The 17,302-nt window shown below is 34.5% G+C and overlaps 2 protein-coding genes across 2 annotated transcripts; one reads left to right on the top strand and one right to left on the bottom strand.

Annotated features, from left to right (window-relative positions):
• Positions 1–551: 551 nt before the first annotated feature.
• Positions 552–4,051, top strand: LOC127075527 (uncharacterized). The gene is made up of 2 exons (XM_051016985.1): positions 552–771; positions 3,555–4,051. Exons 1-2 carry the CDS (start codon positions 589–591, stop codon positions 3,726–3,728), a joined length of 357 nt encoding a protein of 118 aa, XP_050872942.1. The 5' UTR covers positions 552–588; the 3' UTR covers positions 3,729–4,051.
• Positions 4,052–4,519: 468 nt separating this feature from the next.
• Positions 4,520–14,330, bottom strand: LOC127075526 (uncharacterized). The gene is made up of 14 exons (XM_051016984.1): positions 13,906–14,330; positions 13,631–13,760; positions 12,906–13,075; positions 6,747–6,843; positions 6,559–6,637; positions 6,416–6,456; positions 6,267–6,337; positions 6,069–6,171; positions 5,888–5,986; positions 5,743–5,805; positions 5,453–5,632; positions 5,185–5,232; positions 5,054–5,110; positions 4,520–4,974 (listed from the first exon to the last, which is right to left on the bottom strand). The coding sequence occupies exons 1-14, from the start codon at positions 14,163–14,165 to the stop codon at positions 4,888–4,890; spliced, it is 1,485 nt and encodes a 494-aa protein (XP_050872941.1). The 5' UTR covers positions 14,166–14,330; the 3' UTR covers positions 4,520–4,887.
• Between the last annotated feature and the right edge of the window lie 2,972 nt (positions 14,331–17,302).

Below are 17,302 nucleotides of genomic sequence, written 5' to 3'. Positions count from 1 at the left end.
TTTAGTTCTCATAAATAATTTTAGGGGCCAATTATACCATTTTGTCAGCCATAATATTCTATTTAACAATATCCTTCTATTGAAATTATTCATTTTGAATTCTTAGATTTTAAAATTAAAAATTATGAAAGTAAAATTATGTTTGGATTGATGAAATGTAATGAAGTTGAATGGAATGAAATAAACTTAAATTTCGTTGTTTGGATTAATTAAAATTGAATGGAATGGAGCGGAATCGGATGAAATGCATTCCATTCCATTCCATTATTTTTCAACATTTTTTGTATCTTCTAATTTAGACGGAATGATAAATTTACACTCTTCGATCAAATATTCAAACAATAGAATGATATTTTTATTTAATTCCAATCTAGTTTTTTACTCAAAATAATCCTACCATAGTAAATAAACAAAAATGCAAACAATACAAAAAATAATTAATTAAACTAAATAATAAATGTTCCAAAAAACCTAAATAATGGCTTAATTTTGATTCAATTTGGTTCACGTAAAACCTGAAGAAATATTTATGCGAGTTGTGTTGTGCGATTGAACTTAGAAGTGAGAAGAAAGCTAGCAGAAGTCGCGATGGTGATGGCGTGGAAATGGATCGTTCGAAGGACTCGCGAGTCCAAACCCTTTTTCTTTGCATTCGCCACCATATGCGGCGTCGTTCCGGGATTTATCGGCTACGGTGTGATGCAGGTCACCAATACCCGCAGCGATCAACTCGAATCACAACTCCGTTCTAAGGCTCGCCCTGAATCACTGGCAAGTCAAAACCAAACCCCCTTTTTTATTTTTCATTATTATTAATTTATTCAGTAAACACTTCTGTCTAGTATTCTTTTGATGTTATGTTTTTGGTTGTATTCAGATGATGGGTTGTATTTTGATGTTAATTTATAGTGTTGTCAAATAGAAAATATATAACAGTGCTATAGTGCAACAATATAAAATTTGAACATGATAAGCAATTAGTTATCAAGTGTTGTCAAATAGAGGCTACGACAACATTACTTATTTGAAAAACTGCAATTTTCTGCCATTGACAAAACTGCCTGTGCATGTCATTTTGGTATCAAAGTTCTCGTTCCTAACCGTGCTGAATGATGCAAACAAAGAAATAGAAGGTTGGAAGATAAAAGAAGAAGAAAACATAGGAATAGAGTTATTAACTTATTATTATTTAAAAAAAAGCAGAGGACAATATGAAGAGTAAAGAAAAATGAAAAAAGAAAAAGGGAGAAAAGAAAGAAGAGAAAAAATGTAGGACAGTGAAAACAGAAAAGAAAGAAGAAGATAAATAAGAAAAGAAAAACAAATTCGAAAAGCAACCTGAGAAGAGAGGAATTGGCCAAGTGGGAAGACGGAAGAGAGTTTTCTGAGTTAGGGGTGGAAGCGATGAAAACTGAAGTGAAACACGTGAGAAAGTGAGATGAGGAATCCTCTGTTTTCTGAGTCAGGGCAAACGGGGCAAGATTCCAGAAAAACTCCTCCAGGTAAATGTGATTTTTCCCATTCAAAACAAATAGCAGGTTGAAACCCGCTCCAGGCCAGGAAGTGCCCCGCTCCCACAACCGCTCCAAGCCAAAAAGCGGCCGCTATTTCAAACCGAGACGCGAACTACTATGCTGTAGCGGCCGGCCACCGCTCCGCACCGCTCTCCCGGGATAGCGCCACTATTCCCCGGGATTGATAACTCTTCTGATTCCACATATAGGGTGGCATCTTCTGGCCCCTGTTAACTCCTAGACCTGACGAAATCCACCTGTCCACTTGAATTCAAAGTTTAGTTGCCAGAACTTATTCACATACTGTCATGGGTAGATTAGAAAAGTTCTTCTTTTTGTCCATATTACTCGAGCATCTTGTGCCAAATGTCTTTTTATGTTTTTAATGTTCTTTTCTACGTGATAAACTGGCTCAGAACTGAAAATACATCATTCATCAGTGTCCTTTTTACAATATTTCACATATCTTCTCTTTTGTAATTAACATGTGATATAACTATCTTATCAATGATCTACTCCACACCGAGTTCACTTTCCTGGTTTTTAACTTGAGGATAATGTGACTCTGGTGGGAGTTGGTATTCAACTTTTCATTGACTCCAATTAAACATATATGTAAAACAGAGATGTTTGGGAGTTTTGGAAAATTAACGGGCAGTTCATGGGAGTGGAGAGAATAAACAAGTGATTGATGTTGGAGGGAAGAAGTCACGGAGAATCTTTTGTATTGTGGGATACTAGTAGGCACATAATTCTTTCTGAGAAAACACTTGTTGATTCCATGATTTATTCTGTTATTTTGTTGTCATGTTTAGGAGGTCTCCCTGTGTTTCTGGTCTTGTTGTTCAGTGCTGTCAGGAGGTGTTTACTACACTGTAACTTTGAGGGTCTGCATCTCCCTATGTCCAAATGTCCCAAGTCTCTCTCAAATCCTAATATTTATATATAACACAATCTACCTTTCCATTTATGCCTAAAAACTAACTAACTAGCTAGCCCTATGATGGGTCTATTACTGTTTATTAAGAGCTTAGATTGTTCATTGTTTGTACCTGTTAGTTAAGAGTTAGTTAGTTAGGAAATTTGGAAATAAGGCATGCTGCCTATAAATTAGAGGGGAGCCTTAGAGAATTATATATATTGTCATTGGTATAGACTTGGGACCTCTCATTGGGAAAGTCTAGAGTCTCCCAAGTACTCTAGGAATCATTCTGTGAAGTGGGATCTTCCGTAATTTCTCGATAATCCCACTTGATTTCTATCACCCTAGTTACGTAAGCTAACAGACACATGACTGTTTTTCTTAATCTTGGCCTTTACCGAACACCTGATCACATGTGTAATAACTGCACAATTTACTTCAAGGTGTGCGATTTAGCTCAAAACAAGTTTCTTGATCCCATAGAATTTCTAAGTTTCTCTAACTATACTCTTAGTTTAAATCTTATTCAATCATTTTTGTTACTTTTCCACTGCAATGCATTGAATAAATGAAGTGTCCTATAATGGTATTCCAGCATTGCAAATTGATCTGTTTTCCTTCAATAACGTCAATTATAAAATAGAACCTTAAATGTATATGGGCCATGTAGGTTTTGAATCCTAGACAGTACAGAACTAATGGGTTAATGGTTAATATACAGTTGATCATACTTTGGGATCAAAGTTTCATTCAATTTGCAGTGTTTAAGATTAAAATCATAACAGACTATTAGTTTATTTTAGAGGTCAAATATTAACATATGTTTTTTATCCAGAAACAAAATCTAATATTTTTCTACAAAAGTGACTCCACTTGTTTCTTTGTTTTTTTACTATGTATTCGATTTACTATGCAATAATTTTAAATCTCATTTGTTAGCCGGCAGGATTTGGTTTTTGACTCAAGTATAGTAGCAGTTTATCTTGGAGGTTAACTAACCTGTTTAAATAGAATAAAAAGTTAACATCGTCAAGTTTGCAGTTCTTATTAGAGGTGATTTCTTTCCTGTGGTGAAAATCCTGTATCTTAACGACCTTGTTGCTTTAATTACATTTCAGATGATGGGACAAGTGAATAAAGAGAGACTGGCAGAATACCTTGGAGAGCTGCAGCGAAAGGAGAATACTAATGATCGCTATGTTGCTGCTCTAAGAGGAGAAACTCTAACGAGAAAACCTTATGTGAGAATTCAACCAATTCCAGACCAAACTGGCAAGGAGCAGAAAAATTGAACAAGTTACTCATCTCTGGCTATTGTGAATATATGTTCTTTAAATTCACAATGAACGATGCTGTGTTGTTTTCTTCTTTTCATTGTTAATCTCATTTTATCCCTGAATGCATTTATTTAAACAATCTTGTTCCTGAAGGAAGTAGGCATCGTTAGATGGAAATCGAGTGCTCATGGTTCCATCCAAACATTTACTAGTTATACCTTATTTCAGTTTTTCATAGAAAAGGTCTAGTGTTGTCTTTGGAATACAAACATTTTATAGGATTTATGCTTTTGTACTGAACTGTTTCTTCTTCTTATTATTACAATTTTTAAAATGAATTTATGAGTGTAACTGTCACACTTGCACTAGCCTGAAATAAAACGGTCAATTCATATTTGCTCACTGTACGTAATAATTAGGCAAATGTTGTTTTTCTGATATTGTTGACATGGACATGGATGATGTTTTGATATAGGAAAGGGAAAGTGTATTGGTGTAGGAGCCAAACACATGTTTCCATTAGTAGGAAGTTACCTTCTAATGATATACATGGTGGAATTTTATGCATCTACTTTACTCTTGCATGACATCTTTACCGGTCGAGCTCTATGAAACAGCCTGGCTCGGATGGATCGTAATCTGTTCCCGGCATAGGGACAGGTGACTACTTCTCATATTAGTTATTATGAAATAGAAGATGGGGAACATCATTAATCCAGTTGCCTAAAAATTGGTTTTTTTTCCTACTTAATCATTTAGGTAGGATATATTTAAAGAAACATTGTAACAAAGTAAAACTGTTCTGATCATAATCTAATGTTATATGAGGTAGTTCTTATAAAAAATAGCTTACAGGTCATATGAATATTCTAATTTAATGTCAGAAAACACAACTTTCTGATTTCGTTACTGTTCTTGGTTAAGAACCTTTCTTGATGTTTCATTTAGTTGCATTTCTATTTTCCTCAACAAACAAAGAGGATTGTACCAAAAACATTTTACATTCATATTTACACATACCTACATAAATACATAAAAACATAGATATATATGGTGATAATATAGTATGTGTAACTTTTTATCTTGACAAATTATTGTAATATCTAATTGTCAAGATTTGATCACATTAAGGCTCGTCAGTGGCATAAGATGCACATATCGACTCCATTGTCAATCAGCCAGGAAACAATCTGATACGATTGGTGATTTTCTTTCTACATATGTGACACTTGCGAATTTTTGATCCACACTCTCTGCAAGTCTGCATTTGACTCACTTGTTAATGATCATTGAATGTATATGAATTAGCAAAAATGTGTTTTAGATTTTTTGGAGTTTACCATGTGTCCACAACCGAAGGCCATGTCCTTCTCATTGCCTAAGCAAATTGTACAACACTGCAATAGATATTTAATTAATACACTTCTAATGATACACTCTAATTGAATCTCTCTTTAATTTCTCAAATTACCTGACTAGTCAAGCTTGGATTTCTGCTTAAACTTATTGTCTTGGATACCTAAATAGAATTTGAACATAAGAAATATAGATTTAGAGACATACAAATATGAACTAAAGCAAGAGAAAGAAAAGAACAAATAGGCATGATGGTTTCAGTTATTAGTAAGTTTTTAACAACAGAAACATGAACGGATTCTAGTGATGTGAGTCTTTATTAAAGGATTCTAATGATAATCTAAGAAAGGGGTGTAAAGAAATTGACAAACACAAACAAATACCTCAACAGCAGGAACTTTGGATTCACCAGTTGACATTACACTGGAAGTAATGGCTATTTTTTCCCCTGACTCTTGAGCTATTTTCATAGGAAATTTAGTGACATTATCAAGCTTCTGCCTAAGCCTTTCAACATAATTGTTTTGCTCTTGAAACTCTCTTTTAGCCTTATTACACTCATTCTGAAAATTGACAAATATCAATGAGTGGTAACTCAAAGCAAGGCACTATGTGGTGTCGGACACACCTTCAATGTGTCGGTGCTACGAAGTTTCAAAAACTATATATATACCTGTAGCATATGTATAATTTGTTCTTGTTTTTTCCTCTCTGCCACTTCTGTTTCAACTGAAATCTGCATGGTTTACCACCCTACATGGTTAGTATTAATTAATATATACATATTTGAAATAGGATGCAATGAAAGTATCCTCAACCTGCAAACTGTGTATTCTTTGAGATAAATTAGTAACCATTTGACGAGCTTGTTTCTCAGCATTGGATATTAATTCATTTTCATTCTTCAAAAGAAACAACTGAAAAAAAGTTAAACACAAAATTATTAGAATCGATCATAACCTCCTTTAAATCTTGAAATCTCTTGCAAATAATAATCACCTGATGTTCATTTTCTTTTTTGAAATTGTAAAGTCTATCAGCAGAATATTTTGCTCTAACTTTCCAATAGTTATTCTTTGATTGCAGTGATATATTTTCACTTCTGAAAAAACCATCAAAGATTTTGACATTATTAATGGGTGGAAATCATCAATTCCACAAGCCTATTTCAATGTAATCAATTATAACTGCATATACCTGATAATTTCTAATTCTTGTTTTAGGTTTCTCAATTGTTCTTCAACTTCCTGGACTTTGTTGCTAGCTTCCTGCATGGCAACACAAGTTATAGTAACAAGTAAATTTTTCTTTAGGTATAGTTCCAAATTTCCAATGTTTAATCCTACCTGAGAACTTAAAATCAGAGCTTTGGTGTTTGTGTTTTCTTCTGCATCAACCATAATACAATTAATTATTATGATTTAGATTTGAAGAAATAAATGAAAAGTGGAATGAAACCAAACTATATACAAAATTATATAAAAGAGACCTGAATAAAATTCCAAGCAAAGAGGATCATATGAATAATCTTCATCTTTCACTTCATCTAAATTTGGAGGCATTATAACCTGTGAAAAACAAAATATATTAAAGAAAAATGCTATTCAACATTTTTAATACTCAATTAGAAATTCAGTGTTCAACATTTAATATGAATTAAAGAAAAAGAATAATTACATTTCTATTGGCAGGCCAGTCTTGAGTTGATGTTTTCTTAACACAACATTGGAATTTATGTCCTGATTTCCAATCAAAATGTTGGCATGTTTGTGAGCTGCAAAACAAAAACGAATTCCAATTTCTCACAACAATTCAATTTGGTCCTCTTCTGACTAAAGAGTGATATTTAATTCACCAGAAAGTTTATTTAAAAAAGTAACTCGGCCTTATCAATTTTTGTTAAAGGTGAGGCTGCGATGATAAATATAGTTTTAGATTTCTTAAGAAAACTTAAGCCTCATAGTCTAGCTAACAGCGAACCAATAAATTTAACATAAATAATGGATGTGATTCAAGATAAAGATGATTTTAATTTGAAATATTGTCAATAAATCAATATATATATATATATATATATATATATATATATATATATATATATATTATTGATTTTGTTTCGTAATGTCAATCTTTAAATTATGTAAATTTTAAGCTCTTGATTCTTACGATTTTCTATGATCAAACCTTTTGAATCTCCTCCGTTAGAAATCCATATCTCTTTTAATCGAAGTATAAATCTTTATTTCCGGATCACTTCTTTCAAACTTCAAGCTCTTCACCTTCTAATCATCTATTAGATTTTTCAACAATAGAGGATTTTAAAGCTACTCGCTTCGCCGTCCAACGACAAGCCGCCTTCGCTGTTGAGGCTACTAGGAATTCCCCACCTCCTCTTCAAGGGATGAATGATCAAGTCTAAGTTCCTTTTCCATTCGTTCTCTCGCTACAAGATCCTATCCAACCTAGGATAAATCAAGGAGCATTTCAACCTCCTCCTTTACTCGAATTTGCACCATAGTTTCACTAGAGCGAGCCTTTGTTCAGACCTTCACCAATGTCTACAATGCCTGGACAAGAAATACTTCCTGACCTCTAATTGTTGCAAGCTAACCTTGACGTGCAGAGAGAGAATGATCAGTTGAACAATGTTTACCACATAGTACAACATTAGAACTCTTAGGCCATAACATATAGATTATTCTGGATTAAAGAAAGCTTACATCATGCCAATCCGAAGAACAACACTCTACAAGGCTTCACAAAGGAACCAATATGTCATTCTTGAAATAAGGAGAGATCTATAAGAGATCCATAAGCTTCCGAGATGCCGACGACATCATAGGCACAAAACTCTTTCTCCTGATCCCAAAGGGAGGAAAATGGTAGCCAAATTCCTCCTGAAGTCTACCATCCCTGGAGGAGAGAAATATATGAAGAAGAAGCTCACGTATAAGCACATAAAAAATGTAATATTCGATAGCATCTTGTATAGTAAGATCCTAAAATCACTAGAGAAACCATTGAAGCTACTATCATGCTCACGAAGTCGTGAATGCAAGCTCTTCACACTAACTCTGGTCAGATAAGCCATAACATGGTAAACATCCCTCCACCATGGGAATATAGACTCTTGGACCCACTTGTGCGAAGCTTTCACTGCTAACTTCACTGCGTGTATACATTGACTGCTTCACCAAAGTGGTCGTGGTCATGGGAGGCTCAGATGAAAGTCTCAAGTGTTGGATCTTTGAAAGATGCATGATGCAAGAGTGTGCCTTATGGAAAAAATTAGGGCGTAAAGAGGCCCATAACCTGAAGGACTTGTTAAGTAGAGCGCAACCATATATCAACTACGAAAAAAAAATATTGGTTATTGGGGTCATCCTGGGATCGGGGATACGAGAACGCTGGACCCAAACGCCCTTAAAAAAAGACGTCGGATGGCCTCAAGAAGAAAATGAATGTAGTCCCCGCTCCAGGTTTGGTGCTTACACTCCTTCGAACAATTCATGAGAGAGAATCTAGAAAGAGTGCACAAACACGGGGTTCAAAGAGGCAGGGATAAGGAACCCATATCCGGTTTGAGAGTCTTCCTAGACGAATAAATAAAAATACTTTGTTTCCACAAGAGTCATGACCATAACATAAACAGTTGCATCTAGGTTTGCTGAATTTGTAGTCAAGGTAAAAGGAAAATATGTAAGCAACAGAAAAGAAGAAGGACATAAGAGGAAGCACCAACGCATCACTTCCATCACAGAAGGTGCCCCGAGGGCAAGTAACTTGTCTAAAAGTATAAAGAGGAAGATTTCGGAGTTGTTAAACATCAACAAAAAATATAGAAGCACTTCAACCAAGAGCCCTAAAGGCCAATTCTCAAAATTTGGGATAGCGAGAAGATATGGGGGATCTGGAATGAGATATTTCCTTTGTTCATAACAACCATAATTGCACACTTCGATGTGTCCATAGTACGTATTGATGGTTATGGCTTGTGTGGAATCATGTACTCTAATCTCTTTGAGAAAATGAGGTCCAGTCTACAGGCCTTTAACGACATTTGATTCCCAATTCCTAATAGTACCTTGCAAGAGTGTCTACAATTGGATGTTAGTCTATCCCTTCGCAGCAACCTTGGACGCACTATCTTCCTTGGTCCACCTCAGGTAAAAAATGAGTAAGTAATAAACTAGAGTATATATAATACAAGAAAAAAAATAACAATGATTCACATATGCCAGGTACAAGTAGGCCGGTCAAAAAATAATTGGGACACATTAGTCATAAAAAAATACCATATTCTCGTCCTCGAAAGCTTGATCAATACGAGCTTAATTTAGGGAGATCGACACGGTAGGATAAAAATATTTCACATGCTTCAAGACACTATCAAAGGAATCCTCGACAATGGAGAAACTTTATTGCATTGACTTGGAAAACTCCTTAGAGAGATTAAGATTCTCTTGACGCATCACGAAAAGGGCGTCCTCAACTTTCTTCTAACTCTCATGAGACTCTTTAAGAGACTTCTCTAGCCCTTTTATCCTTTCTCGGTAAGGACTTAAGGATCAGTTAGCTTCTTCTAGAGCGACATCCATCTTGGAAATAGATTCCTAGGAGGAGGAAAAATCCCCATTTTTTAGTTACTTCTCGGGAAAGAAACTTCACATTTTCAACCAGAGTGTCGGGGTACTCAAAAGACTCTTATGCGACTTCCATAGACAAGAATGAGTTGGAAGTACCTTGGATCTCCTATAGGTACGAATTTCGCTCATCTGTAATGTTATAACCCCATTCCTTGAGCTTATCTCTCTTGTCGGAGACAGTCAGATAATAAGGTCTCTCACCGATCAACAAACTTGAGCGCTAGAGTGGTTGATGCCCAACGAGTATGGTAAGTCAATTTGGCCAATTCCCTTTTTTGAGCTACCTTAAAAAGACCAGAGAAGTAAGTATAATATTCATCAGAAAGTGAAGACTGAAAATTCATATCCATCCTTGAGCCAAGACAAGCTAGCAACTCCAGATTTGATTCCACCTGAATGGAAGCTTACTCTCTTGTAGATCTAAGTTGAGGTTGCTTATGAGGAGGTCTCTCAACTTGAGTTTGTTCTAACTTCTGGATGGAAGCTAATTTTTTTTTGCCTTCCTATCGTGGAGATTGTAAGACTTTATCTACCACGACCCGTTAAGGGGAAATATGGACTTCCATTTGAGTAGGTGGATGGGTAGTTTGAATAACTTATCCAACCACCATATGAGAAAGGCTCATAGCGAGTGTATCCGAGGAGAAAGTTCCCCTAGTAGAAGGTGTACTCGAAATCCTGACAAAAAAAGAAGCAACCCAAATCTCATTCCTTAATCGCCACATAACGTCTTCGCTCTTCATCATCTACACAATCAACAAAGGATACATTAAATAAGATTCAAGAAAATTAAATGGGGAAATAATGATCTTGTACCACTTACCAAATATTTTCTTCCTTTCCTCCTTTGATTTGGCGTCCACCACCAGCGGGTCTGAATGCACTTTTTCACTCAATTTATTGACGCCCCGTCAGATCGGACAACTTCACCAATGTATCCAAGCTCCTTACAAAATTCAACCAACTGATTCTTCAAGTATAACTCCTCATAAGGCATGTCTCCCTCCTTGTAAGCATATGATCCCATCTCCGTCAAGTTGTGACTTTTTGTCCAGTACTTACAAAAGATGTTTATGCATACAGGGGAGGACAAAGTTCTAGGTTGGAAATCATTGCACACACTTATTTATTAAGAAGAGTAACTAGGTAAAAAAGATCCTTGAAATTATTCACGCTATCAAAATAAGTCTCGAAGTATCTAATGTGTTGCCTCAAGGAGATTGAACCAGAACCACTCACGTAGTTGGGGATATTTTAAATTTTAAAAAGATGAAAAAAATAATGTCGCGATTGGCTTACCTCCTTATACACACATCAATGTTGGAAAATTTTAACAAATTCCTGACTTAGTTGATGTAAATGTGAAAGAGAAATAAGCAAATGATTAAATACACTGGCTTCAAATTCATCGAAAGGAAGGCGATAACCTATGAGAAATAATAGACATTCATGAAAAAAGATATCACACACTTCATTTTGGCTGAAAATCCTCTTATCTTCATGTGAGGGAAACAGTTCGCGATCAGTTGCAGGATCCGCATCATTCAAAGTTTGGTAAAAAACACATCCACAAAAAAAGCCAAAAAAGTCCCCAATATATTTGGATCCACCTAGTCTCCTACAATATCTTTATCGTACATTTTGGGTTGAGGTTGACACAGTCACCATGATTAAAATATGATGTGAACGAAAACGAATGTAGGTGCACAGTAGCAAGCAAGCAAGCTCCAATACTATAAAAAAACACTAACAACGAAAGAAATTTCTCAAGAAAGGAGATAAGATATCAAACACTCACTATCTTAGAAATTTAGAAAAGGGGAACCAAAACAAAAGGAGAACGTTGAACTTTAGGACTCAAAGGAAGGAACAATCAAACATGCAACACCAATGCTAATGAACAAAGTCGTATGAACTTGATTCAACCTTGAGACAAGAACGCCCTAAGAGAAGAACAATAAAAGAAGAAAAAAATACTCTATTTGCAAGTCGTTAACAACAAAAAAGGTAAAATGACGTTTCAAAAGCCCTTTATACCCTACCCGAGCATTAAGGATCGTACAATCACCCTGCACCACAAAAAATTGAGATCTCTTAGAATGCTATTCAAAAGCACTTGAGTACTTTAAAGAAGGAGAAATATCATTACTGACCAACATAGGGAGACGTGCTAGTCAATCCCAACATTATGTTACATCTTGCAAGGAAGACATTTAATGCACTTATTCTCAAGAACGAAAATGTACCATCTTAAACAACCATGCCAACAGATTTTGTGCCCGGATAAGAATATGTGTCACAAACTACCATCCTTCAATGCAGTACATGGGTTTGAGAGTAATTGTTTTGGGTCGTTTGCAATGCGTAGAAGAGAAATGCCTAATAGTGTAGCAACAAATCATTAATGCATAACAACTCGACATTTCCTTTCTACTAAGCAAGAAATCTCTCACACGAATGCCATGTCAACTACCTTGATCAATCTGGAGGTTGACTGCATCCCACGTCGTTCCATACGCATTCAATTACCAATAATTTCTTCTATTTAAAGAGGAAAGTGTGTCACTTCACATGTATTCAAAATCATCTCGAATTCAAACACCAATCTTCAGTCTCATACTGACTTGAGCATTATAGTATTAATCTTGTAGGTCAATCTCCTTTACCACATCGAAAGCTCACAACCACCACACTTAACTCTACTTTCTTACTTTCCCGATATGAAACACTATCATTCTTTGAAATTCAATGAGAATATACTCGTATACTTCTCGCTTTCATTTACTTTACTAATACTTTCGCTTTTTTATTTATAATTTTTTTATCTTTTAACTTGTATAAAAGTTACATGAAAAAAATATTAATGAAATGATAACATTAATTTAAAGGTTAATCAAGTGTCATTGATGTTATTTAAGAAAAAACAAAAACAAACAATAGTGTATATTTTTAAGAGTTCTCTCAACACTTGTCGGCAGTGTCCAACTAACCAACTACTTATACCAAGAATTATGTTACAATCTCAGGACTTTGTATAGGTTAAAAAAGACTTTATTAAAATAAAAGGTGACATTGAATAGTGGAATGAAATAATTACAAACAAAAACATGTAAGGTGACATTGACTTCACAAGTTTAGTTGGACTGAGTTTTCACAAACTTAAGCAAATTAATATTATGAAACAACTTACCAATATTTTATAGCTTTACATCTTGAGCATTTTTTGGAGCATGAATTTCCACAAACTGCACATCCATCATCTTGAAACTTTCTTACTGTTTCTTTAATCGACTCATCCCTATTTTCTCCTCCTTCAATAGAGTAAACATCTCCCTCATCATCTTCATTGAATGAGCTTTCCTGTATTCACAATGTTGAATTTTTTTATCTTTCTTTCTCTCACACACAAACACGTTTGAATAATAAAAAAAGTTCAACATCAACTTATTATTTAATCTCAAATAAAAGTAAACTCACACTCTTTAGTTAACCTTGTTTAATTTTCTTAATGCACTTTCAAAAATATTTTCACAATCCAAATTATCTTTTATGATAAAAAGCTTCTTTAAAAAAAGTAGACATTATTAGAATCTTCAATTTAATTAATTACTTGGTTATATTTTAAAAATATAAAAAAAATAGTTTAAAATTATAAATATATTTATTTATTTTTTTAAAGTTTAAACTAGAAAACCTATTATTTTAATTGCATAAGGTTGTTGACTAATCTCTTATTTGAAAATTCAATATGGAATTTTTGTTTTATCAGTATATAATTTTCATTGGTGCCAAGAAGTTCATTGACTTTGTTGAGGAAGCTGAAAAGCTTTTATTCCAAGCTTGAACTAGAAAATATATATTATTTTATAACTAAAGGACACAAACTAAGATCTAATTAATATATATATTAATTACGTTATCAGGCTCCAAAAGAAAGCATTGTGCTCCATGAAAAGATGATTCCTCGTGATCTTCTGGAGAAATTATCTCAACACATTCGTCTTTATGGAAAAATCTCCAATGCATGACATGGCATGCCTTTGAACTGATGAAAACAACCATATATAAAGTTAAGTAAAATAAATTAAAATAGAAAAAATGAAAATTGACACTAATTCCATCAATGAATTTAATGAGGCTCGATTTAAAAAAAAAGAAGAAGAGGAATATAATGAAATATTGAAACTTACCAATATATAGCATTTTTACATCGTGAGCATCTTGTGATTATGTTTCTTAATTTGCCACAAAAGGAACAAACACAAAACTCACTTAATTTATTCTCCTCAGAATCCTCTTCAAATAATAGGTTTATTTCATCACTCACTTGCATCACCTCTTCCATTACTTCATTTGAGTTTGCTACTTTGTTTTCTAGCCAAGCAAGAAACCCTAGGAGGAGTATTATCATTACCAATAAAAACTTGAGGAAACAATTTAGATCCATCATTGGCAATCATCTATGCATTGCGTGAATGATATTTATATTGCTACTCGAATTTTAAGATATGGCTAAGGTAGAAATAGATCTTGATTAGAATGATTATATACTTCTTTAGAATAGATATATTATGATTGATTAATATAGGTATTAAGTTATTCGACCATTTGTTCTAGGAAATTCCATGTCTTCTTCCATGATAGATATACTTTCATTATTTTAAAGGGAAAACATACTAGCTGGAAAGAAATGAGAAATAGTCAAAAACAATAAATTAGAAAATTAAAAGCATTGAAATTCTTGTACAGAAAAAAAAAGTAATAATAATATTGAAATTCTAGGAAGCAATTGACCTAAACTTAAGCCTTGGGGCAACGGATTATTTACTTTAAGAATATCCAAACACTTGGTTTGATAAAAAAAACCTCTCTTGGATTGGATTGCTATTCAACTAGAAGTTGATAATTCAGCAGATTTATAGAGTTGCATAATAAACCTCTAATTTTAAAACCAAACACTATAGAGTTTTTTTTATATATTTTATATATTTTAATTATACATTCAATTAAAAATCTTATTAGTCAATGATATTTTAGAATTATATGATTTGTCGAATGATAATAACACGTTTACTCTGTGTAACATGATTGTATTTACCGTGAAAATTGATAAACAACCGCTGATCCTTCAAATTAAAATATTTTGGTTACTTATAGGATCGATCAGATTGATCCTATGACATGTATTAATTGTTTTTAGGGCGAAGTCTGATGAAAGATAAATACTTCGTCAATGTTCATACTTAAAATAATTTGTTAAAGGATATAAAGGAAAAATAACGCAAAGAAAGCAAGGAAAGTGCTGGAAAGTAAATGGCGACGAAGATAAATTTCTGAAAAGAAAAGATTAATTAAATTGCTTTAAGTAAAAATATGGTGCAACAGCAAACATACATTTTCTCAATTTACACTTTCTCTACACATGGATACTTTGCGTAAGTTGGTAAATTTGTACAAACTTGAACACCTCTATCCTAATACTAAGATCTCCTATTTATACCAATCAAAATAACCGCTTCCAACGGCCTATTCACCAGATTGAGACAAGTGGCGCTCTGCATGCATGTAACTGCCCACCACACCCCACATATATCCTTAGTAGTTATATAAGAACAAAGAATTCCCTCCCTTATTTGAACTCAAATCCTTTTTCGAACTACTAACAATGACGCTTTTGTCGAAAACATCTTCAAACTGCTAGAAACATTTCTAAGTCCACAATATCTTTACTCTTGCATTAAAGTATCTTCGACTGGAAATTCAAAATGTATAGTTTTGTCAAAACATTGAATTTCTTCACAGGAAACTTTATTCCCTTATTTAATCCCCTTAATCCATATTAGGCGTCGAAATTGAGAGCTAACAAATTGCCCCCCAAAAATTTCATTTTCGACATTTCGAAGAAAAAAACATTTTTTGAGACTATGGTTCGACGTCTTGAATAATCCTTGAATAGCTTCGACGCCACATATGCTCTAATGTTGCAAAAACTATTCATCTTTTTCCAGCTGGCCTATGACGTCAGAGCCATAATTACCTTTTTCCAACATGCCTTTTCAATCCATGCGTAAATATTTTTAATCATCATGTTTCCTAGACCCTAGAAGATCGAAGGATTAGGCCTTAATTACTATCGTCCCACTATGTAATCCTGGAGAGACACGTGTTCCACTCGTTTGTCAACCATTAATGCTGATTTGAACTATTTTTTTCTTCCAAAAAACCTATAAAAAGTGCATCTCTCACTAATTCCACTTTTTTACGCTTTCTGAAACCTTCAAGTACTTCAACTCTTCATCTTATTCAAAACACCCTAAAAAAAACCTAAATTTTTTCTTGTTTCTTCAAACCTTTAACAAAAATGGCCACTTTAAACAAAGTCTCCAGAGAAACAACCAAGTCTGTCAAGGTTTCCACCAAACAAACGAAGGCCCCCAAAAAGATCTCAGACCTCCCTCCTTTTGCCACGCTTCCTGGCCCAGTGATGATGGGTAACCAACAGTATATTCCTAAACCAAGAACTGAAGAACAACGAAGAATTTATGAATCTCAGGTACTCATTCCAATCACTGTCCCTGGAAAAAAATCATGCTTTATTTGGACCTCTACCTGACCTGAACATCGATTCTAGCAGACTTAGGGACTTTTTCCCCACCTACCATAAATGTAAACCAATAGGCCAAGCAAAAAAACTTAGGGCTGAAAGGGCTACCACTGCTGAGGAATCCCAATCTTTAACAAATGAAAATATAGACTTAAGGTTTATGGACAATGGCTTTAGAGTCTTTCGAGCGACCCCCACATTCAAAGTTCAACTGACTATCTAAACTGGCTAAACAAGATAGAAAAAACCAAATCTCAAACCTGGAAGGACATGGGAATTTATGACCTAATCATGCTGTCGAAGGTAGGACTGGATTACAGTTCGACTTTATTAGTTTCTTCATTGTACTTCTGGGACAGTACTCACTATACCTTCCACCTCCCTTGTGGAATGGTAACACCCACTCTCTTCTACATAATCGCTATCACAGGGCTAAAACCAACTGGGAATACCTATGACCCAAATGTGGAATCTGATGACCCCATAACCTTCTCCACCTCTAGGGCTTCCTACTCAACCCACATAACACATTACCATGACAAAGATATTGACATCGTCTCCGACGTAGAACACATTGTTTTATTGGATTTATGGTTATCCCACTGTGTTTTTTGTTCGAAGTCACTACAGGTTGCCAAGAAATATCTCACTCTGGCGAACCAACTTCACTCTGGTCACGACGTCTGTCTGATCGAAATGATCCTGGCCAGCCTCTACGAATCTTTGAGTGATGGCGTTGCTCAACTTAAAAATCTGGGAGAAAAAGGAAATCTCCTACTTTTTGGTCCTTTTTTCCTGTTGCAACTTTGGCTAAACACCACCTTCGAGGCAAGTCTTTGTAACAAGAGCCTTGTCATCAGAAGTTGAGGAAGTAAAAAATAGGAGGGTCTAAGGAATCTTCTTGGCTCAACTAACCCCAATCGATGAAGGAAAATCCCTTCGTCCGACATTCATGAGCTATGTTATGATGTTTGCAAAACGTC

Source organism: Lathyrus oleraceus, chromosome 4, assembly GCF_024323335.1.
Source record: "Lathyrus oleraceus cultivar Zhongwan6 chromosome 4, CAAS_Psat_ZW6_1.0, whole genome shotgun sequence".
Taxonomy (NCBI): Eukaryota; Viridiplantae; Streptophyta; class Magnoliopsida; order Fabales; family Fabaceae; genus Lathyrus; species Lathyrus oleraceus.
This window is presented reverse-complemented; position numbering and strand designations above follow the sequence as displayed.